Source organism: Amphiura filiformis, chromosome 12 (assembly GCF_039555335.1).
Source record: "Amphiura filiformis chromosome 12, Afil_fr2py, whole genome shotgun sequence".
NCBI classification, from domain to species: domain Eukaryota; kingdom Metazoa; phylum Echinodermata; class Ophiuroidea; order Amphilepidida; family Amphiuridae; genus Amphiura; species Amphiura filiformis.
The window spans coordinates 45,312,051-45,336,528 of record NC_092639.1 but is presented as its reverse complement, the minus strand read 5'-3'; the positions used below and the strand labels follow the sequence as shown (position 1 = coordinate 45,336,528).

The window sequence follows — 24,478 nt, the reverse complement described above, 5'->3', positions numbered from 1 at the left end:
GAGGTAAATATTTTGTATTGAGATCAAGAGTTAAAATCTTTCTATGTATAATACTAGGCTGTTGATATTAAACATTTAAACGTTCGGGAGCGGTTTACACGTTTAGAAAATTAGCTAAACATATTTTTTTTAATCACATTTTTTTTTTGGCTCAAAGAACAATTTATTCTATGAGTTCAAAACCGCTGTGGTCTAAGACCACGAACACAGCCGTGTTGCACTCTTAATGCCCTTTGGACCATAATATTAAAACATCCCGTAGCCATTGGCTGAAATTCGTCGATTACATCACATACTCTCAATTATGTCAATACCATATAGTAGTAAAAGTAGTTTTTTTTAATCACATTTTCTTGGCTCAAAGAACAAATTATTCTATGAGTTCAAAACCGCTGTGGTCTAAGACCACGAACACAGCCGTGTTGCACTCTTAATGCCCTTTGAACCATAATATTAAAACATCTCGTGGCCATTGGCTGAAATTCGTCGATTACATCACATACTCTCAATTATGTCAATACCATATAGACGCTATAGGCAATAACAATGCATGTGTGTATAAGTGCGTCACTGTGCTATGTTATTTGTGGGTGGGGGAAGAGGCATTTTGGGCTGATCCCGGGGAACTATCAGTTTGACTTCTGTGTGGCCTTTGAACCAACGAAGGCATGCGACATGTGTGGTATGTCAGACTTAGACGACCGAAAACGAAGGATAAAATTTATATATACGAGAAGAGACGCTGTGTTATCAGGAAAATTACGTTTGCCACCCCGGACAATACCTAAAACCTCCTTCATTTAACTTCATGCCATTCGATTAATAATAATCCGAGTTAAAAGTAACCCTTGCAAACCTTTAAGAAAACCACGATTAATTACTAAAATCGACCCACTGTAGACCCACCCCGGCGACCAACCCTATCCATTAGCAAACAGATCGAGTTATGTCGGTGCATAGCGCCTCTGGCCCTCATGCCATTACATTAATAATAATCCGAGTTAAAAGTAACCCTTGCAACCCTTTAAGAAAACCACGATTGATTACTAAAATCGACCCACTGTAGACCCACCCCGGCGACCAACCCTATCCATTAGCAAACAGATCGAGGTATGTCGGTGCATAGTGCCTCTGGCCCTCTGCTCGCGTTCGTGTTTTCTATTCGGGCATCGCGATTCTAGCGAAATGACTTTGAGCTAGCGCTGTAGCTAGAACATGTTTTACCTTGATCTTCACAACCAAGAAGTTCAAACCGCATGCTGATGTGGTTGTTCCATTCTGTAGGGCGTATTCTGATGTACCTCGCTGTAACTGGTGTTTTAAAGAAATTGGTGACAACCGTTTCTTGGTCGGTGTTTCCATCAAATGTCTGTGATAAGGAATAATTTCAACATAAATAAGAACTAGATGTAATTTGCATTGCAGAAATAGCAGTATTTTGTTGGTGTTTGCTTATATAAAAAAAAACAATGATAATTAAATAATAGAATTAAAGTCCTTGGCACCGTAAACATGGTAAAATATCTCACATTACAACAGGTATTTACTTCTTTCTGTTCTTATTCCTCTTAAAGGAAAGTCTCCGGTAATCACAACATCATGCCTTATTATGTTAGAAAAATACTTATCAATCACGAATCTGATGGTTTTATTTAAAACAAACTCATATTGACCATAAACACGGAGAAAAAATAAGAACCGGATCTCAACACGCGATATTTAACATTCCCGCACCGCCGTTCGTCAAGTACACATGAAGATAACAACTCACCAATCCCCCATCAACAAACTCCCAATCTTCACCGTCAGTACTGGATTGAACTTTGTATTTTGTCACCCACTGTTGATAGGCTGGCCTTCCTTGAATCTGCACGGCAGTAACAAGTTGTGAGGTGCTAAGTTCTGCCTGAATCCATTGCTTGTCGTCATTGGCTTTTTGCGCTCCATGCTCCAGTAGTACCTCCCTGCGCTTTACGGTTCAGACGAGCATTGGTAGCCCCGTGGTTAGTAGCCCATTCGGTGGAAGCTGTGATCTTATCGTCACTTATCCGACCATCCGCTACTCCGAGGGGGCCTCTGCAAGCTATTAACAGTTAATAATATACAAGAATATTCAATTGGTATGATTTAAATTGGTAACGCTTATTTTGAAACTATATAAGTAACTGCAACATTTCAACGTACGATGAACTTTAGACTTTTCAACAAAACTGTAAAATAATGATAGAAAATGTAATTTCTGCATGTTACTCAGAAAAGCACCTTTTTCAGGAAAATACAGGAAAATAGTCCCTCTCTGTTTGCCCAGCACTGCACAGCTCGAATCAGTGGTATTTAATCATAAGGATATCTAAAAACATTTGAGCAATTTGCATTTTGACCTCTCATTCCCTTATTGTTGGTTGTCCGCATCTTAAAATGCACAATGCTGACCGACGGCGAGTGAACTATATATTTTTTTTCAAATTGGATGTCTTCTTGAGAAGCAAAATACAAAACAAACATTAAAGCACCAAAACAAGCTGTTAAATCAGGAACATTGCGTATGGCCCTCCAGTCGCTTGACGGGCTTAAACATTATAGAGAGTTTGCGATTTCCAAACGCCGCGATGATCTATTCAAAATCTGAAACTGACCTCCAGTGACAAGATCAGATGGTAGTCTTTGCTCCAGCCGCCTTCTTCTCCTTCTTGAGGAATGAGCACAATCCAGCTTGAAACCGAGACTAGCAATATTGAATGCCGTTTTGAACGCCTTATTAACGCAAGGTCGACATCGCAATCTCTCTAATAAGCCTAGTTGAAATGGCTGCAAAAGATGGCAAATTGGTTGGCAAAATTTCTCCATGTTACTCAGAAAAGCACCTTTTTCAGATGTCATACAGGAAAATAGTTCCTCTCTGTTTGTCCAGCACTTCCCAGCTCGGATCAGTATTATTTAATCGTAAGGATATCTAACAACATTTGAGCAATTTGCATTTTTGACCATTCATTCTCTTATTGTTGGTTGTCCGCATCTTAAAATGTCCAATGCTGACCGAGTGCCAGTAAACTATTTTTTTTTTCAAATTGGATGTCTTCTTGAGAAGCAAAATACAAAACAAACATTAAAGCCCCCAAACAAGCTATTAAATCAGGAACATTGCGTATGCTCCAGCCGCCTTCTTCTCCTTCTTGAGGAATGAGCACAATCCAGCTTGAAACCGAGACTAGCAATATTGAATGCCGTTTTGAACGCCTTATTAACGCAAGGTCGACATCGCAATCTCTCTAATAAGCCTAGTTGAAATGGCTGCAAAAGATGGCAAATTGGTTGGCAAAATTTCTCCATGTTACTCAGAAAAGCACTTTTTTCAGATGTCATACAGGAAAATAGTTCCTCTCTGTTTGTCCAGCACTTCCCAGCTCGGATCAGTATTATTTAATCGTAAGGATATCTAACAACATTTGAGCAATTTGCATTTTTGACCATTCATTCTCTTATTGTTGGTTGTCCGCATCTTAAAATGTCCAATGCTGACCGAGTGCCAGTAAACTATTTTTTTTTTTTCAAATTGGATGTCTTCTTGAGAAGCAAAATACAAAACAAACATTAAAGCCCCCAAACAAGCTATTAAATCAGGAACATTGCGTATGACCCAGGCTGGCTTAAACATTATAGAGAGTTTGCGATTTCCGAACGCCGTGATCTATTCAAAATCGAAGCGCTTCACCCTCTAGTGACAAGACCAGATGGTAGTCTTTGCTCCAGCCGCCATCTTCTTCTTCTTGAGGAATGAGCACAACCCAGCTTGAAACCGAGACTAGCAATATTGAATGCCGTTTTGAAGCCTTATTAACGCGCGGTCGACATCACAATTTCTCTAATAAACCTAGTTGAAATGGCTGCAAAAGATGGCAAATTGGTTGTTTGTTTGTGTAATTTGCATGATCGATGGAACATCAAAGATTGTAATCCCTGAAACCCCTTCACAGAATGACTGTTAATAACCAAAATAACCAAAAATCAACCCATTGTAAGCTTGCAATGTCCATCATACAAGAATAGGAATGTTTGGTTTGTGCTGGTTTGTACTAGTCGTTGTACTCTTTTTTCAGAAATTTTAAAGTAACATTTCCATTTTACATTTGATGAATATTGGTTTTGCTTTCTGTTGAAAAATGTGTAATAGGCAGTTAGTATAGTTTAGCAACGCGAGTCAAAGTTCTAATAAACAGCATGGCTATGTTCGTGGTTTGTGACCACAGCAATACCTAATAAGTATTAATGTGTTACCTGTAACCGTAGGATCTGAAGTAACCGTTGCTTCAATGGAATATTCCCGTTGTTGTACACCTCCATTGATATTAACGTTTTGAGTGGCTGCTAAGCCAGCATGTAGATTCCCGCCAACCCATCGGACTTTGTAGCTCCCTCCACCATTATATGTTATCACACCACCTCCAAACGACCATCCAATTACATCGCCAATTGCGACTGTAATACGGTCATTTTCTGGTACTACATAATTGACTGGTGTGTTAGCTGCACCTGCTGGTATGTCATTGATGCCGACAATTTCGAATTCAGTATCAGCGCCACCAGTCGGTCTGAATACTATGGCTCGAAATGGTCGTGAGGACTTTCCTTGATATTTCCACGCTGTAACTTGACCACTACAAGTAAACTTTTGATCTGGTGATGCCATCGTCCAACCGTTGCTGTCTGGACCTCCACGGTTTACTATTGGCCAACCTGTTGTGCAACCATCGCCTGTAAGTATGAATTAAATAATAGTGGAACCATTTTAATATCAATTGCAGAAATTTCTCAGTATTTAAGCAGATTTACACTGCGGTACGGTGCGACAATGACGGGTAATGTTGTGTATTGAGATTACGGTTGATATCCCCCAGCATCAGAGTCAAAAAAGCTTAACGATTAGAGAATAAACGATAGGAATTTTTGTTTTGACTATCCTCTACCGTGTGATAGACGACAGGCAGGTCCAATATTTTGAGTAGTGGATGCTACTAATCTAAATTCTTCAATGCTTATTTTGAAGATAAATAAGTGTAACATTACAACATTTGATGACCTTGAGACTTGCACTGAAGTACTGAAATATAAAGGCCACAAATTTACATTGCAACCTCCTTTTTTTAGGACTTTAGAAAAACACACCAGTAGGGAGGGGAATCTCATCAAAACTGTAAAATAATGGTAGAAAATGTAATTTCTGCATGTTACTCAGAAAAGCGCCTTTTCAGGTGTCATACAGGAAAATAGCCCCACTTTGTTTGTCCAGCACGTGCACAGCTCGAATCAGTGGTATATAATCATAAGGATATCTAACAACTTTGAGCAGTTTGCATTTTTGACCACTCAATCCCTTGGTTGTCCGCATCTTAAAATGCCCTATGCTGACCGAGGGCAAGTGAACTTTTTTTCCAAATTGGATGTCTTCTTGAGAAGCAAAATACAAAACAAACATTAAAGCTCCAAAAACAAGCTGTTAAATCAGCAACATTGCGTATGGCCCTCCACTTGTTTGACTGGCTTAAACATTACAGAGAGTTTCCAAAACGCCGTGATGTCAAGTTCAAAATCGAAGCGCATCACCCTCTAGTGACAAGACCAGACGGTAGTCTTTGCTCCAGCCGCCTTCTTCTTCTCCTTGAGGAATGAGCACAATCCAGCTTGAAACCGAGACTAGCAATATTGAATGCCGTTTTGAACGCCTTATTAACGCAAGGTCGACATCGCAATCTCTCTAATAAGCCTAGTTGAAATGGCTGCAAAATATGGCAAATTGGTTGTTTATTTGTGTAAGTTGGCATGATCGATGGAACATCAAAGATGGTAATCCCTGAAAAACCCCTTCACAGAATGTTGGTTAATAACCACCAAAAATTAACCCATTGTAAGCCTGCAATGTCCATCATACAAGCATAGGAATGTTTGTGCAAGTTTGTAGTAGATCGAGGCATGTAGGTGCGTCGCGCCTATGGCCCTCTGCTCGCGCCCGTGTTCTCTATTCGGGTATCGCAATCCTAGCGAAATGACTTTGAGCTAGCGCTGTAGCTAGAACATGTTTTACCTTGATCTTCACAACCAAGAAGTTCAAACCGCATGCTGATGTGGTTGTTCCATTCTGTAGGGCGTATTCTGATGTACCTCGCTGTAACTGGTGTTTTAAAGAAATTGGTGACAACCGTTTCTTGGTCGGTGTTTCCATCAAATGTCTGTGATAAGGAATAATTTCAACATAAATAAGAACTAGATGTAATTTGCATTGCAGAAATAGCAGTATTTTGTTGGTGTTTGCTTATATAAAAAAAAACAATGATAATTAAATAATAGAATTAAAGTCCTTGGCACCGTAAACATGGTAAAATATCTCACATTACAACAGGTATTTACTTCTTTCTGTTCTTATTCCTCTTAAAGGAAAGTCTCCGGTAATCACAACATCATGCCTTATTATGTTAGAAAAATACTTATCAATCACGAATCTGATGGTTTTATTTAAAACAAACTCATATTGACCATAAACACGGAGAAAAAAATAAGAACCGGATCTCAACACGCGATATTTAACATTCCCGCACCGCCGTTCGTCAAGTACACATGAAGATAACAACTCACCAATCCCCCATCAACAAACTCCCAATCTTCACCGTCAGTACTGGATTGAACTTTGTATTTTGTCACCCACTGTTGATAGGCTGGCCTTCCTTGAATCTGCACGGCAGTAACAAGTTGTGAGGTGCTAAGTTCTGCCTGAATCCATTGCTTGTCGTCATTGGCTTTTGCGCTCCATGCTCCAGTAGTACCTCCCTGCGCTTTACGGTTCAGACGAGCATTGGTAGCCCCGTGGTTAGTAGCCCATTCGGTGGAAGCTGTGATCTTATCGTCACTTATCCGACCATCCGCTACTCCGAGGGGGCCTCTGCAAGCTATTAACAGTTAATAATATACAAGAATATTCAATTGGTATGATTTAAATTGGTAACGCTTATTTTGAAACTATATAAGTAACTGCAACATTTCAACGTACGATGAACTTTAGACTTTTCAACAAAACTGTAAAATAATGATAGAAAATGTAATTTCTGCATGTTACTCAGAAAAGCACCTTTTTCAGGAAAATACAGGAAAATAGTCCCTCTCTGTTTGCCCAGCACTGCACAGCTCGAATCAGTGGTATTTAATCATAAGGATATCTAAAACATTTGAGCAATTTGCATTTTGACCTCTCATTCCCTTATTGTTGGTTGTCCGCATCTTAAAATGCACAATGCTGACCGACGGCGAGTGAACTATATATTTTTTTTCAAATTGGATGTCTTCTTGAGAAGCAAAATACAAAACAAACATTAAAGCACCAAAACAAGCTGTTAAATCAGGAACATTGCGTATGGCCCTCCAGTCGCTTGACGGGCTTAAACATTATAGAGAGTTTGCGATTTCCAAACGCCGCGATGATCTATTCAAAATCTGAAACTGACCTCCAGTGACAAGATCAGATGGTAGTCTTTGCTCCAGCCGCCTTCTTCTCCTTCTTGAGGAATGAGCACAATCCAGCTTGAAACCGAGACTAGCAATATTGAATGCCGTTTTGAACGCCTTATTAACGCAAGGTCGACATCGCAATCTCTCTAATAAGCCTAGTTGAAATGGCTGCAAAAGATGGCAAATTGGTTGGCAAAATTTCTCCATGTTACTCAGAAAAGCACCTTTTTCAGATGTCATACAGGAAAATAGTTCCTCTCTGTTTGTCCAGCACTTCCCAGCTCGGATCAGTATTATTTAATCGTAAGGATATCTAACAACATTTGAGCAATTTGCATTTTTGACTATTCATTCTCTTATTGTTGGTTGTCCGCATCTTAAAATGTCCAATGCTGACCGAGTGCCAGTAAACTATTTTTTTTTCAAATTGGATGTCTTCTTGAGAAGCAAAATACAAAACAAACATTAAAGCCCCCAAACAAGCTATTAAATCAGGAACATTGCGTATGACCCAGGCTGGCTTAAACATTATAGAGAGTTTGCGATTTCCGAACGCCGTGATCTATTCAAAATCGAAGCGCTTCACCCTCTAGTGACAAGACCAGATGGTAGTCTTTGCTCCAGCCGCCATCTTCTTCTTCTTGAGGAATGAGCACAACCCAGCTTGAAACCGAGACTAGCAATATTGAATGCCGTTTTGAAGCCTTATTAACGCGCGGTCGACATCACAATTTCTCTAATAAACCTAGTTGAAATGGCTGCAAAAGATGGCAAATTGGTTGTTTGTTTGTGTAATTTGCATGATCGATGGAACATCAAAGATTGTAATCCCTGAAACCCCTTCACAGAATGACTGTTAATAACCAAAATAACCAAAAATCAACCCATTGTAAGCTTGCAATGTCCATCATACAAGAATAGGAATGTTTGGTTTGTGCTGGTTTGTACTAGTCGTTGTACTCTTTTTTCAGAAATTTTAAAGTAACATTTCCATTTTACATTTGATGAATATTGGTTTTGCTTTCTGTTGAAAAATGTGTAATAGGCAGTTAGTATAGTTTAGCAACGCGAGTCAAAGTTCTAATAAACAGCATGGCTATGTTCGTGGTTGGTGACCACAGCAATATCTAATAAGTATTAATGTGTTACCTGTAACCGTAGGATCTGAAGTAACCGTTGCTTCAATGGAATATTCCCGTTGTTGTACACCTCCATTGATATTAACGTTTTGAGTGGCTGCTAAGCCAGCATGTAGATTCCCGCCAACCCATCGGACTTTGTAGCTCCCTCCACCATTATATGTTATCACACCACCTCCAAACGACCATCCAATTACATCGCCAATTGCGACTGTAATACGGTCATTTTCTGGTACTACATAATTGACTGGTGTGTTAGCTGCACCTGCTGGTATGTCATTGATGCCGACAATTTCGAATTCAGTATCAGCGCCACCAGTCGGTCTGAATACTATGGCTCGAAATGGTCGTGAGGACTTTCCTTGATATTTCCACGCTGTAACTTGACCACTACAAGTAAACTTTTGATCTGGTGATGCCATCGTCCAACCGTTGCTGTCTGGACCTCCACGGTTTACTATTGGCCAACCTGTTGTGCAACCATCGCCTGTAAGTATGAATTAAATAATAGTGGAACCATTTTAATATCAATTGCAGAAATTTCTCAGTATTTAAGCAGATTTACACTGCGGTACGGTGCGACAATGACGGGTAATGTTGTGTATTGAGATTACGGTTGATATCCCCAGCATCAGAGTCAAAAAAGCTTAACGATTAGAGAATAAACGATAGGAATTTTTGTTTTGACTATCCTCTACCGTGTGATAGACGACAGGCAGGTCCAATATTTTGAGTAGTGGATGCTACTAATCTAAATTCTTCAATGCTTATTTTGAAGATAAATAAGTGTAACATTACAACATTTGATGACCTTGAGACTTGCACTGAAGTACTGAAATATAAAGGCCACAAATTTACATTGCAACCTCCTTTTTTTAGGACTTTAGAAAAACACACCAGTAGGGAGGGGAATCTCATCAAAACTGTAAAATAATGGTAGAAAATGTAATTTCTGCATGTTACTCAGAAAAGCGCCTTTTCAGGTGTCATACAGGAAAATAGCCCCACTTTGTTTGTCCAGCACGTGCACAGCTCGAATCAGTGGTATATAATCATAAGGATATCTAACAACTTTGAGCAGTTTGCATTTTTGACCACTCAATCCCTTGGTTGTCCGCATCTTAAAATGCCCTATGCTGACCGAGGGCAAGTGAACTTTTTTTCTCCAAATTGGATGTCTTCTTGAGAAGCAAAATACAAAACAAACATTAAAGCTCCAAAAACAAGCTGTTAAATCAGCAACATTGCGTATGGCCCTCCACTCGTTTGACTGGCTTAAACATTACAGAGAGTTTCCAAAACGCCGTGATGTCAAGTTCAAAATCGAAGCGCATCACCCTCTAGTGACAAGACCAAACGGTAGTCTTTGCTCCAGCCGCCTTCTTCTTCTCCTTGAGGAATGAGCACAATCCAGCTTGAAACCGAGACTAGCAATATTGAATGCCGTTTTAAACGCCTTATTAACGCACGGTCGACATAGCAATCTCTCTAATAAGCCTAGTTGAAATGGCTGCAAAATATGGCAAATTGGTTGTTTATTTGTGTAAGTTGGCATGATCGATGGAACATCAAAGATGGTAATCCCTGAAAAACCCCTTCACAGAATGTTGGTTAATAACCACCAAAAATTAACCCATTGTAAGCCTGCAATGTCCATCATACAAGCATAGGAATGTTTGTGCAAGTTTGTAGTAGATCGAGGCATGTAGTTGCGTCGCGCCTATGGCCCTCTGCTCGCGCCCGTGTTCTCTATTCGGGTATCGCAATCCTAGCGAAATGACTTTGAGCTAGCGCTGTAGCTAGAACATGTTTTACCTTGATCTTCACAACCAAGAAGTTCAAACCGCATGCTGATGTGGTTGTTCCATTCTGTAGGGCGTATTCTGATGTACCTCGCTGTAACTGGTGTTTTAAAGAAATTGGTGACAACCGTTTCTTGGTCGGTGTTTCCATCAAATGTCTGTGATAAGGAATAATTTCAACATAAATAAGAACTAGATGTAATTTGCATTGCAGAAATAGCAGTATTTTGTTGGTGTTTGCTTATATAAAAAAAAACAATGATAATTAAATAATAGAATTAAAGTCCTTGGCACCGTAAACATGGTAAAATATCTCACATTACAACAGGTATTTACTTCTTTCTGTTCTTATTCCTCTTAAAGGAAAGTCTCCGGTAATCACAACATCATGCCTTATTATGTTAGAAAAATACTTATCAATCACGAATCTGATGGTTTTATTTAAAACAAACTCATATTGACCATAAACACGGAGAAAAAATAAGAACCGGATCTCAACACGCGATATTTAACATTCCCGCACCGCCGTTCGTCAAGTACACATGAAGATAACAACTCACCAATCCCCCATCAACAAACTCCCAATCTTCACCGTCAGTACTGGATTGAACTTTGTATTTTGTCACCCACTGTTGATAGGCTGGCCTTCCTTGAATCTGCACGGCAGTAACAAGTTGTGAGGTGCTAAGTTCTGCCTGAATCCATTGCTTGTCGTCATTGGCTTTTGCGCTCCATGCTCCAGTAGTACCTCCCTGCGCTTTACGGTTCAGACGAGCATTGGTAGCCCCGTGGTTAGTAGCCCATTCGGTGGAAGCTGTGATCTTATCGTCACTTATCCGACCATCCGCTACTCCGAGGGGGCCTCTGCAAGCTATTAACAGTTAATAATATACAAGAATATTCAATTGGTATGATTTAAATTGGTAACGCTTATTTTGAAACTATATAAGTAACTGCAACATTTCAACGTACGATGAACTTTAGACTTTTCAACAAAACTGTAAAATAATGATAGAAAATGTAATTTCTGCATGTTACTCAGAAAAGCACCTTTTTCAGGAAAATACAGGAAAATAGTCCCTCTCTGTTTGCCCAGCACTGCACAGCTCGAATCAGTGGTATTTAATCATAAGGATATCTAAAACATTTGAGCAATTTGCATTTTGACCTCTCATTCCCTTATTGTTGGTTGTCCGCATCTTAAAATGCCCAATGCTTACCGAGGGCGAGTAAACTATATATTTTTTTCAAATTGGATGTCTTCTTGAGAAGCAAAATACAAAACAAACATTAAAGCACCAAAACAAGCTGGTAAATCAGGAACATTGCGTATGGCCCTCCAGCCGTTTGACTGGCTTAAACATTATAGAGAGTTTGCGATTTCCAAACGCCGCGATCTATTCCAAATCTGAAACTGACCTCTAGTGACAAGATCAGATGGTAGTCTTTGCTCCAGCCGCCTTCTTTTCCTTCTTAAAAAATGAGCACAATCCAGCTTGAAACACAGACTAGCAATATTGAATGCCGTTTTAAACGCCTTATTAACGCACGGTCGACATCGCAATCTTTCTAATAAGCCTAGTTGAAATGGCTGCAAAAGATCTCAAATTGGTTGTTTATTTGTGTAAATTGGCATGATCAATGTAACATCAAAGATGGTAATCCCTGAAACCCCTTCACAGAATGATGGTTCATAACCAAATATCAACCCACTGTAAGCCTGCCATGTCGTTGTACTCTTTTTCTGAAATTTTAAGGAACATTTCCATTTTAACCTGGATTGACTTTTTGGTCATTTTGGATCCAAATCATCCAGGTTCACTTGATTCGTTGGCTTTATATGGGACAAACATGTGTCTAGCTAGGAAGAAAAGACAGAAGATGGGGTTAAATGTAGTAAGGGGTGTCATGGGGGTAATTTATAGTATGACAAGCTGGGATGGTGAAAACTAGCAAAACCTGAATACTCCTTGCTAACATATAGACAAAATAATATACGATTTTTGGAGATGCATGTTCCCATAGTATGGTATTTACTATGTAATAAATTATGTCCGAATGAATGAATGAATGAATAAATTATTGAATGAATGAATGAATGAATGAATGAATGAATGAATGAATGAATGAATGAATGAATGAATGAATGAATGAATGAATGAATGAAAGAATGAATGAAAGAATGAATGAATGGATGAGCGAACGAACGAACGAATGGATGGACGATATGGATAAACAAATTGAAATGAACTTTAAGAATAAAAAATACCCACCTTCTATAGCTATAGCAGACCCTACTAAGCCCACAATGCACAATAGCGAGACAAAATTCATCTGGAAAAAATAAGATTTAAGACAATTCAACAACAGAGGCCTAAAGTTTTAAAGTACTTGCATATCCAAAGATTGTGACCGTGAGTTATGTGGAGTTTGAATTTAGTACTTGTCCGGAAAATAGAAGTAAATCCGCCGGCAAATCGTGACCTCCTAACACAGGTCATTGCTAGTGCACATGCTGGAGCACACATTTACAGAAAATAGCACTATGAACAAAAACACTTTAAGCTGGCGGCTCAATTGTATCATGCTTGAGGTGACTGTCCGTATGCAGGCTTCGAACCCGCATCGTCATGTCCACATGAAACACCCGTACCCGTACTCGAGTCCCAATTCCATACCAGTACCCGTATCCGTACTCATGCCCTATTTTGTCTTCGTACCCGAACTCGTACCCATATCCTTGGACGTGGACCGTACTAATGGCCTAAGACTCGTACCCTTCTCCTGGATACGGATATGGGTACCTGGTACACAGTACTCCACTCAGGAATCCAGGATTGAACTAGTGGCTAACAGTGAGTGGCTAATATAATTTAAACTAAGTGCCTCATAGCATGGGTTCAATATTAATTAGTCTTCCGATAAGGAAACCACCACTTTCCCAGGCGTTTAAAATTCATCAACATTAAAATTTAAGGCCTCTGGTAACAACGTTTTTGTGGGACATGAGAGCACATCAAACATTTGAAATTACATTCTGAATACGAAGAATGTGATGACATTTGCGATATGATACAAATTTTATGGCAAATTATTAAAAATTGATATTTTTGACATTTAACAGTCCTCGAAGTAAAAATGTAATTTGATTTGAAATGATATTTAGTTGTATGTAGCTGGGAGGAAAAGCCGACAATAATTTGAAAATTTTTATTTTAGATTTTAATTTTTTTCCAAAAAACGCCTATAAAATTGAGATCTTTCTTCTTGGGAGAAAAATGTGTATCTTCAATACGAAATGTCAAACAGAAATGATCGCCGGATTTTCCTCCAAGCTACATACACTTTAAGTAAACATACCATTACATTTATAAATTTCACTTGGAGGACTGTTAAATATATTTAAAAAAATCAAAATATATCGTTTTTAATAATTTCTCATAAAATTTGTATTATATCACCAATTAAAAAAAAAAAATCAAAATTATTTGATATCAGTCCTTCTAAGGACATTCCTCGTATTCAGAATACAATTCGATATGCCTGATGTGCTTTCAAGTCCCACAAAAAATACTGTGCAAACGTTGTTACCAGAGCCCTTAATATAAGTATTTTTCATAAGTTAAAAACACCACAACATAAATTAAAAAATCAGATGTAATTTGATTTAAATCGGCACCCGAGAAAGATATTGGTTATTGGAATCTCTATATCCATCATAGGGTGACTATACAGGGTGTCCCAGAAAAAAAATACCGATCGAATAAAATTGAGCGTAAGTCGAGAAGAAATAGACATCAGAATCAAAAAATTACAAATGTAGCGCATAGCTTATTTTGTTGTGCATCACATACGCAAATTTTATTTGATTCGGTTGACTGGTTGCGAAGAAATGGATGATTACATAATGCGTGCATCAATTCAGTTCATTCCAAGTTTGATCAACAGGCGGGTTTTTCATACTCGCTCACCGCTTCCTAAAGTTTGTGTATCTCATTAAATTTAGTCCACATTATATAGTTTATAATCGGACGGTGTTATGCCATTCATGCTTTTACTGAAGATGAGTAACTGTTTGTCCGAAAAAAACTTTATTTCTGCAATTGGAAGCTTTCCAACTTCAATTCGTAATGTTATATCTTAACTTTCAAAAGAACATTTTGAGCCAAGAATAACAATGATCAGGTGCTTACAGCTTTACGTGTGATTTTTGATACCAAGCAACATTAATGTTGAAGTTTTACAATTTCTTGGAAATATTTCAAAAATTTTTACAATTTCTTGAAAATATTTCAAAAACATTAATGTGTGTGAGAATTTTTTCAAGCCAACTGGAATTCTTTATGCAATAATTCTTAATGCAACATTTCATTTATATCAACATCAACGAAAAATATATTTACAAGTACCGAACATCATCTTACATGCAAGCTTTCATTTTCAATATCGTGCAGGTTTTCATATTTCAAACAAAACCTTATTAAATGTTTTGCAAGAAACAGATTGTTTAAAAAGAACGAAAAGGATTTCACCGAACAAAATATGAAGCCCATTGACAGTTGACTAGTTAACCACATTGTGTTGAATAATCTTTCTTTCAAACTTGGAATGAAGTGAATTGACGTATGACTTATGTAATTGCTCATTTCTTCGCGCTCAGGCAACCGATTCCAGTAAAATTGGCGTATAAGATGCAGAATAAAATGGGCTACACGCTGATGTTTAGATTTTTGGATTTGGATGTCTATTCCTCGACTTACGTCCAAATTCATTCGCCTGGTAATTTTTTCTGGGACACCCTGTACATGCACATGCACGCTAAATAATAAATTGTAGGTAACATTGCTAGGCATACTGCAGTTACTGTCCGTTTTCCTATACACAATACACAGTGCTCTCACCATTGACGCGTGACCTCTACAAATGATGTATGTTGGAAGAATGGACACTTGCCTAGTTAACATCACTCAGTGGCGGATTTAAGCTGTCAGCAAGTCAGCAGTTGCTGACAAGGCCCCCCTGTTTTTTTTTGGCCAAAGGGCCCCCCTGCTTTTTTTTTTTTTTTTTGCTTTAATTGTTTTCTGCAAGATTCACAGGTGCGGTGGGTAGAATAGTACTGAAAAGGTTATATACAGTAAGCCAAAAAATTAAGGTACCAGTTATGTTCACCTCCTGTATATCCTAAACAAAGACAGATATGTCATAATTGGAACCAGCAGCTAATAACTGCATCTTTTAGCTCGAATTTAAGACCTCATTCGTTGAAATTGTTCAAGAAATAAAGACACGGCGATCCCAAAACCCAAGGAAGATACCAATTTAAAAGTTGCAGTTTGTTGCATTAAATGCCCTATTGATTTGTACACAAAGCGTTCGTGAACAAGAGAACTAGCGCTGCGCTTCCATTATAGCACGTTAAAACTAGCGTCGTGCTTTCATTGATTAGAACACAAAAGTGCAACTTTTGATTTCGTTTCTTCATTAGGTTTTTAGATCACCGTTTCTTTAATTCTCAACCAATTTCAACAAATAAGGTCTTAAATCAGAGCTAAAGAGTACAGGTATTGACTGCTTGTTTTAATTTTGACATATTTGTCTTTATTTAGGATATACAGGGGTGAACATAACTGGTACCTTAATTCTTTGGCTTACTGTATATACCCGTGCAGGACATTCTATTTATGCCAGCATTTATGATTTTTGAAAAGTTTCATTTTGTCCGTTTTGGCCCCAGCAAGAGGTCAAAGGCCGAGGGCCCAGTCGAGGGCCCCAGGGGCCCAAATTTAATATTTGGGAATATAATTTTTATAGAATCAGGACTACGAATTGGTACCTAGAGCATTATACATTCTCAAAATACAAGTAGGTCATCTAGTATGGGCCCAGGGCCCCCAATGTTAGATATAAGGGTATCATCATAACTGGCTCTATAACTACAAAGGACCCCGTATGTGGCCCAGATATCCAAGATCAAGAGTTCCAGGGGGCCCAAATGTCAATACAAAGGGCCATTCGTTTCTCAAGAACTATTCAAGGGTACATGAGCTCCAAATGTCAAATATTATAGGCCCACTCGGCCCTTTGTTTTAACATTTGCGGCCCTCTGCCCCAGGGCCTAAAATGTTTTTAAAAAGTAATTTAAAGCAACTATAACAGTTCATGGTTCTGAGTTGGTACACCCAGCACTTGGGCAGTGTACCTTTCATGGGTACACGAGCCTCATAATGTCAAATATTATGGGCTATAGGACCCAGATGGGCCCATTCCCAGGGTCCCCAAAATGTGGGCCCCAAAAATTGTCATGTGCATCTTCTTTTTTAGACCTAAACACCATGTTTTGGGCCAAAATAGGGTGAAATAGTGCCCGCGCAAAGCGCGCTCTGGGCCTGTATATAGCAAAATTTACCTTCATTTTGGGCTAAAACAGACGGAATTTTTTTCCGTGCTTCACCCGCAAATGTCATAGTAAAATCAAAAACAAAATATGCTCGGCTCCCTCTAAATTGTTATGCTTCTGCCGCAATCTTATACGTAAGTCAAATTAAACTAAGCCACTTGAGTGCATATGCCTTCCTCACAGTGAGTTTGGGGCCCTCCAAATTTTGGACAGGGCCCCCAAAAGGCAAATCCGGCCATGACCAGAGGCCCTAAGCTGCATAGGCGTAGATCCGGTGGAGTGTATGGGGGATGTGGGATAAATCCCCCATTTGCACCATGTTTCTAAATGCCAACATTTTCGCGCGCTTCGCGCGCATTTGTACCATAAATTTGTTTTGTCGCCAAATGGTCCTGGATTTAAGAATTTTTTCCAACCCCATCCCCCTAATGTCAAAATTCACGCGTACTAACGTATTGGCTTCCTGTTCATTGAGGTCAGATTATGATAGTAAAATTGATTCTGGACCTGAATCTGGGATTTTGCTTGCTTCTTAACTATCAAACAAAAACAGAAAGAAAAGGAAATGTGTGAATAAATTGAATGAATGAATGAATAAATTGAATGAATGAATGAATGAAATATTCCTTGTTCTTTTAGTACCTACCGTTTAAACACTCACAAATCTGATAAACCCACGATTTGGATATAGAATAGTGTGAAATTGCAAATTTTCGCGCGCTTCACGCGACATTTACCAAAATACATCAACTTTTACCATGTTTACTTTAGGCCTAAATAGTATGACATGGAATGAATATTCTCGCACTACGCGCACATATCTCATAACATTGGGCCGAACTAATGCTCACTGGCCAAATTTATTCTTGCCCTCCTCCCGACAAAAAAATCAGGCACGCTCCTGATTGCAACTCTTTACTATTGGGCCCCCGGAATATTTTGCTGACAGGGCCCTTTTCCTTAAATCCGCCTCTGATCACTGTGTGAAAAATAACCAGCCAATATTTAATTTATTCTCCAAACTTCTAGCAAATATGTTTCTCTAACATGACCTAAAATTACAGCTAGGTTAGATGTTCAGAAATGGTCGCACTTTTGTAAAATATGAGTGAGGGCAAAGCATAGCTAGCTCATAGCTAGCCAACTCCCCGTGTTAATTGAATGGAGATTTGACCGAAAATATTGAGCTATATTGGTAACGGACCGCTCCGTTCTGAAGGATGCCACAAAAAAAACGGTACAAGCTACATTTAAACTATTCTAAATAGGTTCTAGAAAATATAGTTTTGTAACATGTCCTAAATTTTTAGCTAATTTAGATGTTTGGAGAAGGTCGCACTTTTGTGTTTTAGGAAGGATATGTAAACGACAGATAACACCAAAATATGAAGAAATTATTTCCAAACCGTGTTAAGTCAACAATTTTAAGTCAACATTTTGAAGAATGCTGGTTAACAAAAAGCAGGTCTTTGTCTCATTTCGTGAACAAAGGTACACATACCATTGTTTCCTTTCGTTTCCTTTATAATCGGTTACCCAACTGAAGCTATAATACCAGCTTTATTGCGATGTCGCACATTGAAAACAGACACTTGTGCACAACCAGAGAAGATCTGATTTAATCAGTTGAGCTGCTTCAATGAGTGTTATCTTGGTTTAATAGCTTTTAATGGGGTTTAAGTCCTGCAAAGGTCGAGATGAATTCTACTGTAGACATGACTGCATCATGGAGCCTCAATGGGAGGAGGGTAAGTCAGTAGCGTAGCCAGCGGGGGACGGGGCAGACTGAAAGAAAAAAGTGCCCCTCTGACCAAAAATGAAAGAGACAATTTGGAGGGCAAAGGAAGAGAAAAAGGGCAAAATTTTTGCTCGCTGCGCGCACACATTATGAAAAGCCATTTTCATCCAGATCATGGGCAAAAATAATGTCAAATTTTATTTTTTTGGCTCGCTACACGCGCATATCACCCCAATAAAGCCTTCTTGGGAAGCTCGAAGACATGTATAGTATCTCTAGAAAACAAAAATTGCATGATGCAACTGCATTTTTTATCAGCTGTGCCCCTGAAATTTTTCTTTTTTATTAAAGGACAATCACTACCGGAGTGCCCTATTTGCAGCACATTAGGCCTATATACAATATTTACAAAATTAATAGAAAACTAAGATTACAACGTAATTACGCGCTCCCCTCCTTCGGGCAACATCTAATTACATAACATCAACAAAGTATAGAATACTAGTATACGCTGGCGAGGTCACGTAATAAATCGGATTGGCTACCATAGCAATAGGTAAAAACAATTTTGAACATATCGCGCTGCACTACAAGCAGGTTGAACTAATCACCTGTGTATGTCTGCAGTTATAGATTGAACACAATACTGGTCTCTTCAATGATACTAATCTTACAGGTGCAAGTGATCAGCATGATATGGTTCAATGCAGAGGTACCGCGTGAAAGTATCAGTGCAGCGCGGTATATTCAAAATAGTTTTCACCTATTGTTATGGTAGTTCATCCGATTATTACGTAACTTCGCCAGCGTATACTTCCTGTGGTGTGTGGTTTGCCCTCGTTTTATCTTTTCTGTTTCGGTTTCGGTTTCCGGTTTCGGTTTCGGATCTCATTGTTATTTGAAGTGTTAGCATGGTACGTGTGAACAATCTTTTTATTCTAGTCTTTTGTTGACTACAGAAAAGTTGAACGAAGATCACTTCTGTTTCGGTTTCGGGAATTATGTTTATTTCTGACATGAAAAAGTGAGATGAGAGGGTTGATGCTAATCTAGACAAAAGAAGTGACTATCTAAATTTTACGGTCGTAAATTCGCGATAAATTGTACGGCTTCAATTGACTTGCGTTGGGTGTATAGGTACTCCAGCCTAAGCGGGAGTAGATTGTGAAAATAGTCCAGCGTAGAAATATACATTAACATGATTAATATAAATTAATCAATAGTAATCAGTGTTGCCAAGAATTACGTATACTTGTTCGTGCAATCGCGCAAAAAATCGGTCATATTATGATTATGTAGCGATTAAACGGGGAATTATTTTCGTCCCAAATACACCTTAAAACTTGGTAATATGCAACACCAGGGAAGTGCGTTGAAGTGAAACTAATAGGATTTCTTTCATTGGAATTGGTAATCTGATAATTGCTTCAGGCGAAATTGCCAGACTCAAATCTATTTTAAATGTATATTATTTGAGAGAGTGGGGATGATGAGACCGTCGAGGAGATGATCTGGTGGAGGAGAGGAGAGGAAAGGAGAGGAGAGTAGAGGAGAGGAGAGGAGGGGAGAGGAGAGGAGAGGAGAGGAGAGGAGAGGAGAGGAGGGGAGAGGAGAGGAGAGGAGAGAGGCGAGGCGAGGAGAGGAGAGGAGAGGAGAGGAGAGGAGAGGAGAGGAGAGGAGAGAGGAGAGGGAGGAGGAGAAGGGGGAGGAGAAGGGAGGAGAGGAGAGGAGAGGAGAGGAGATCGAGAGGAGATCGAGAGGAGAGATGGGGCGAGCAGAGCAGGGAGGAGTTTATTCCGTTTATTTTGATTTTTCCGCGTTGATCATAGACCTACTGCTAAAACAGTGAGAGGGGGAGAAGGGTAAAGGAAATACAACATCCAATATAATTCAGATATCCAGAGGAGAAGAGGCAGGGGTCCTTTTTTTAAATGTCATAGTAATATGGACTATAATGACACCAAATTTGCGTTCGGACCTGATGTAGGCCTATCCTGCCTAGTTAAATGACTGACATGAGTAAGATTGCCCACTTGAGACGCCAGTGTTGCATATAATTGACTTGTCCAACCTTTATTGACAGACAGTGTGATTGACAGCACCTATTATTACCTCTTCAAATGAGAAGCATGATGCCCCAAACGTAACAATGAAGTCAACTTACACACCATCCTACTTAATCCTTTGCGTTTTCGTTTCTGAACAATAGACCTCCCGAAACAGAAAAGATGAAACGACAATAAGTCCTGATTGTCGCATTGTCAGTCAGGCGCAGAATGGGGCTTATATAACCAATCGTGTTTTATTTGAAGCTATTTTCTTTATCTAAGTTAGATGTTTAATGAACCGATTTCAATTCATAATTATCGCGGTTCTTATCTTGACTAATGCCCTGCACTCTGCTATGATTATCCTTAACTTAAGGACTCTGGTATTAACGTTTGAACAGTATTTTATGTGGGACCTGAGAGCACATCAGACATATCGAATTGCATTCTGAATACGAAAATGTCCTTCTGATATCAAATAATTATGTTTTTTTTAATTCGCGATATAATTTTATTTTTTATGGCAAATGACTAAAAATTGATATCATATTTTAATAATTTGTCATACAATTTGTATCATATTGCGAATTTAAAAAAATCACAATTATTTGATATCAGAAGGACATTACTCGTATTCAAAATGCAATTCGATGTCTGAAGTACTCTCAGATCCCACAAAAAATACTGTGCAAACGTTAATGATTTCTTAACTTGACCCGCATGCTACATAAGAAGGCAATGGTTAACACAGCAAAATGCAATTTTAATGAAACTTGCCTTTGACCATTTTGTGCAGGAACTACATAATAATTATGAATAATAAATGTTCAAATATTAGAAGTATTTATCTTAAAATGTTTCCATTAGATCAGTAAAATTATGAGATGTACCTTAATGAAATTAATGAAAAACATTGTTTGTTTGTTTTTCAGTAATGTCAGAAAAAAAACCACAATATTAAACATTTAAGTATAATAATTTTGGTTTCAACGGGCCTGTTTTAAACCCGCAGGGCTGTTTTAACAAGCCTGAAGTTACCCCGCAGGCCTGTTTTGAAATTACACTTTTAAAGTTCAGTAATGCAAAGTGTTTCCCACATTCCTGTCAACATTTTTCAAAGAACACGTTAAATATGTCTACTTTAAACAAAGTTGTCACAATAAGTATCAGCCACAATCGTATGTCAAATCATCGAAAAAGTCGCAAAATATCTTTACTATAAGTTTCTATTGTAAATTACTTATCAATAGTCACGGATACCAATAACGAAAATTCATGTAATATTTTTCGTTGTTTCAAGAAGCAGTCGAACATCACAGAGGGTTTTAAATAAAACATTCGATGGATATGAATAACGCCTCAATCTGATGATTTCCTCTCTAAATATTTAACGAATTACCAAAATAATGCAACTCACACTTACCTTAACAAGGGGTAGTGCTGATTCAGATGCTTCGTCGTTGAAGATCTTCCAACGAAGCTGACGCTGTTTGGTTGTATGCAGTGATATTTATGCAGAAATGAAACAGAAAATAATTATCATCAGGTTTTCGACATCACTTCACTTTTAACCAATGAGATGGCTCGTTCTTTCTTATCAAACAATTTCCATGATGAAACTAATCACCCCATTGGCCAGGTGTTTACCTTTTACTGAGAGTGACGTACACTATAACCATATGTCACAGGATGTAACAAACAAAAAACAGGTAGGAAAAAAATATGACACGTGTTTGTTGTTCTAATTTTACTTTGTTGAATCGTTTGATACAATTTTTTCTTGATTTTAAAAGGGCATTTCGTGATCCACAGCATCACCCCCCCACTTTTCTAAAAGAAAAAAGATTTTTATACCACTGAAAAATATCTCTGGCTACATAATGTTTATGCACCACAAATTTCTTGCAGATTAATTCGTTTAGCAAAAATTTCGTCAAATTTGAATTTGAACACATTGTCTATGGAGCAGTGGATACACATAATCATGCATAATTCGCAAACGCAAAATCGGAATCAACTGAAATTTTGGGAGTAAACTTTTTTGTGGATATTTACTGAAAAATGTCATAAGAAAGGATGCTAGGATCACGAAATTCTCCTTTAACAGAGGACTTGTTCTAATATTAACAATAGAGGACGCACTCTCAAATGCATCATTAGACTGTTTGCTGTCTATTGCACATCTCAGCTAAACGGAGACATGGTCCCGGATTGCAGTAACGTCCGCGGTTGAAATGTTAAGTGTCATAAAAAACTTTATTCCAACCGCAATCCTAATCTCTAATTCTTACCCTATACCCCTACTATCTGTCTATGATCTCTGATAAATAAACACAGCGAAATTAAAAAGTCGCCACTAGTTCCATCCCCATTTTATCAGAGTCTGATAAGTTTATGGTAAAATAATTTACATAATACCAGTACTTTTCTATACACTTTCCTTCGAACGTTGATACCAAATTTGATATCAAAAGTATAACCATCGTGAGCATAGAACCGTTGTTTGGAAATTCGTGCAATTTTAAAACTGACAAATTACGAATTGACCACGCAAAAGCCAATGCATGGTATCAGCTTATTATGTGGCCCAAAGCAACCCGTACAGGAATCATTGTGCACTTGCCTGTGCACAATTTAAAGAGCGGGGTATTTGATTTGCATTTTGACATGCATGGGTAAGCCTTTAATGACAATGAAATTAGACCTCTCAGATCAAGATGCGTGTAGATGTGTAGATGTTCATTAACCTGCCGTCCTCAGGCGACGTAATTCTTGGCACTCACGCTAGCTCCGTCGCGTGATACCACTCCTTATGTCATTTTTAAAATTTCCCTGCTTGTAAACAAGACAAACAAAGAAGAACGCAGTAAAAACAAACCTTTGCGAAAGGACAAACACATGAGTTCGCAAACCCTTCAGTATATGTTTGTGCCAGATGCTACGCCAATCAATTCAGGTTATGAGTGCATCATGTTTATATGAAATAAGTCTGTGGTTTCTTTTCTATTTCATGGGCTAATAGCCGTTATTACTGATGCAAGTTAATTGCCTTCACGTGGGAATTTTAGCAGTGGTTTCGTTTCAAAGTCCCCCAGCATGTTAATTAGGTTAATGGTTTGAAACGCCAAGCCACACGTGGCAATAGACTATTTCGGTAATTCTCAAAAGCCTTTACGTATTTACCGTAGAACAACACAGTTCAACATATGCGCAGTAACGATGCGCATCAATCAACAAAGACGTATACTTTCCTAACTAATCTGGTAATTACCGAAGGTAAAGAATTTTAGAATATTTTGAAAGGGTAACCCTATTGTTTTAGGATATGGATTGTCTTCAAACTTCAAACAAGCCAAAGATTATATGTGCATGTGAAATGCATTGTGGTCCCGTGTCACAGCGAAACAGGGGGTGGTATGCCGTATTCCCGGACCGTATTAAACTTCATTTGAGATATTTATGTCAATATATGGTTTACCTACATATTATAGATAGCTTGCTCGAATCAAAGATATTGCTGTATTTAATGTAGCACTGAAAGCCAAACTGGAATCAGGGTGACTCTAAGCTAAGTCCAGCTACTCTGCCTCTAAAATGACTCCATATTGGGCGTCATCTGACTCCCCTGAAAAGTCATAATTTGATGATTCTACACAGGAGTTATTTGAATCCCAATATGGAGTCATTTTGGACATGTTTCTAGAGTCTGCTTCTAGAGTAACCCAGACTCCATATAAGGTCACCCGGCTCTATTACAGGGTCACTTCGACAGTCCGACTACAGGTAGGAAAGCTTACTATTACTAGCTTTACCTCACCGTTAGGTTAAAATTCTTCTGTGGAATCCAGCTCAAGACCACG

General features: G+C 38.5%; 2 protein-coding genes across 3 annotated transcripts in view; both read right to left on the bottom strand.

Moving 5' to 3' along the window:
- LOC140166276 (L-rhamnose-binding lectin SML-like) overlaps positions 1-24,478 on the bottom strand; it is a 60,436-nt gene that overhangs the window by 11,086 nt on the left and 24,872 nt on the right. The gene's annotated exons all lie outside the window — the stretch shown is intronic.
- On the bottom strand, positions 1,789-23,547 carry LOC140166275 (uncharacterized). The gene is made up of 10 exons (XM_072189684.1): positions 23,497-23,547; positions 22,042-22,104; positions 12,709-12,769; positions 10,996-11,306; positions 10,449-10,593; positions 8,644-9,120; positions 6,628-6,938; positions 6,080-6,224; positions 4,276-4,752; positions 1,789-2,083 (listed from the first exon to the last, which is right to left on the bottom strand). Exons 3-10 carry the CDS (start codon positions 12,767-12,769, stop codon positions 1,926-1,928), a joined length of 2,085 nt encoding a protein of 694 aa, XP_072045785.1. The 5' UTR covers positions 22,042-22,104; positions 23,497-23,547; the 3' UTR covers positions 1,789-1,925.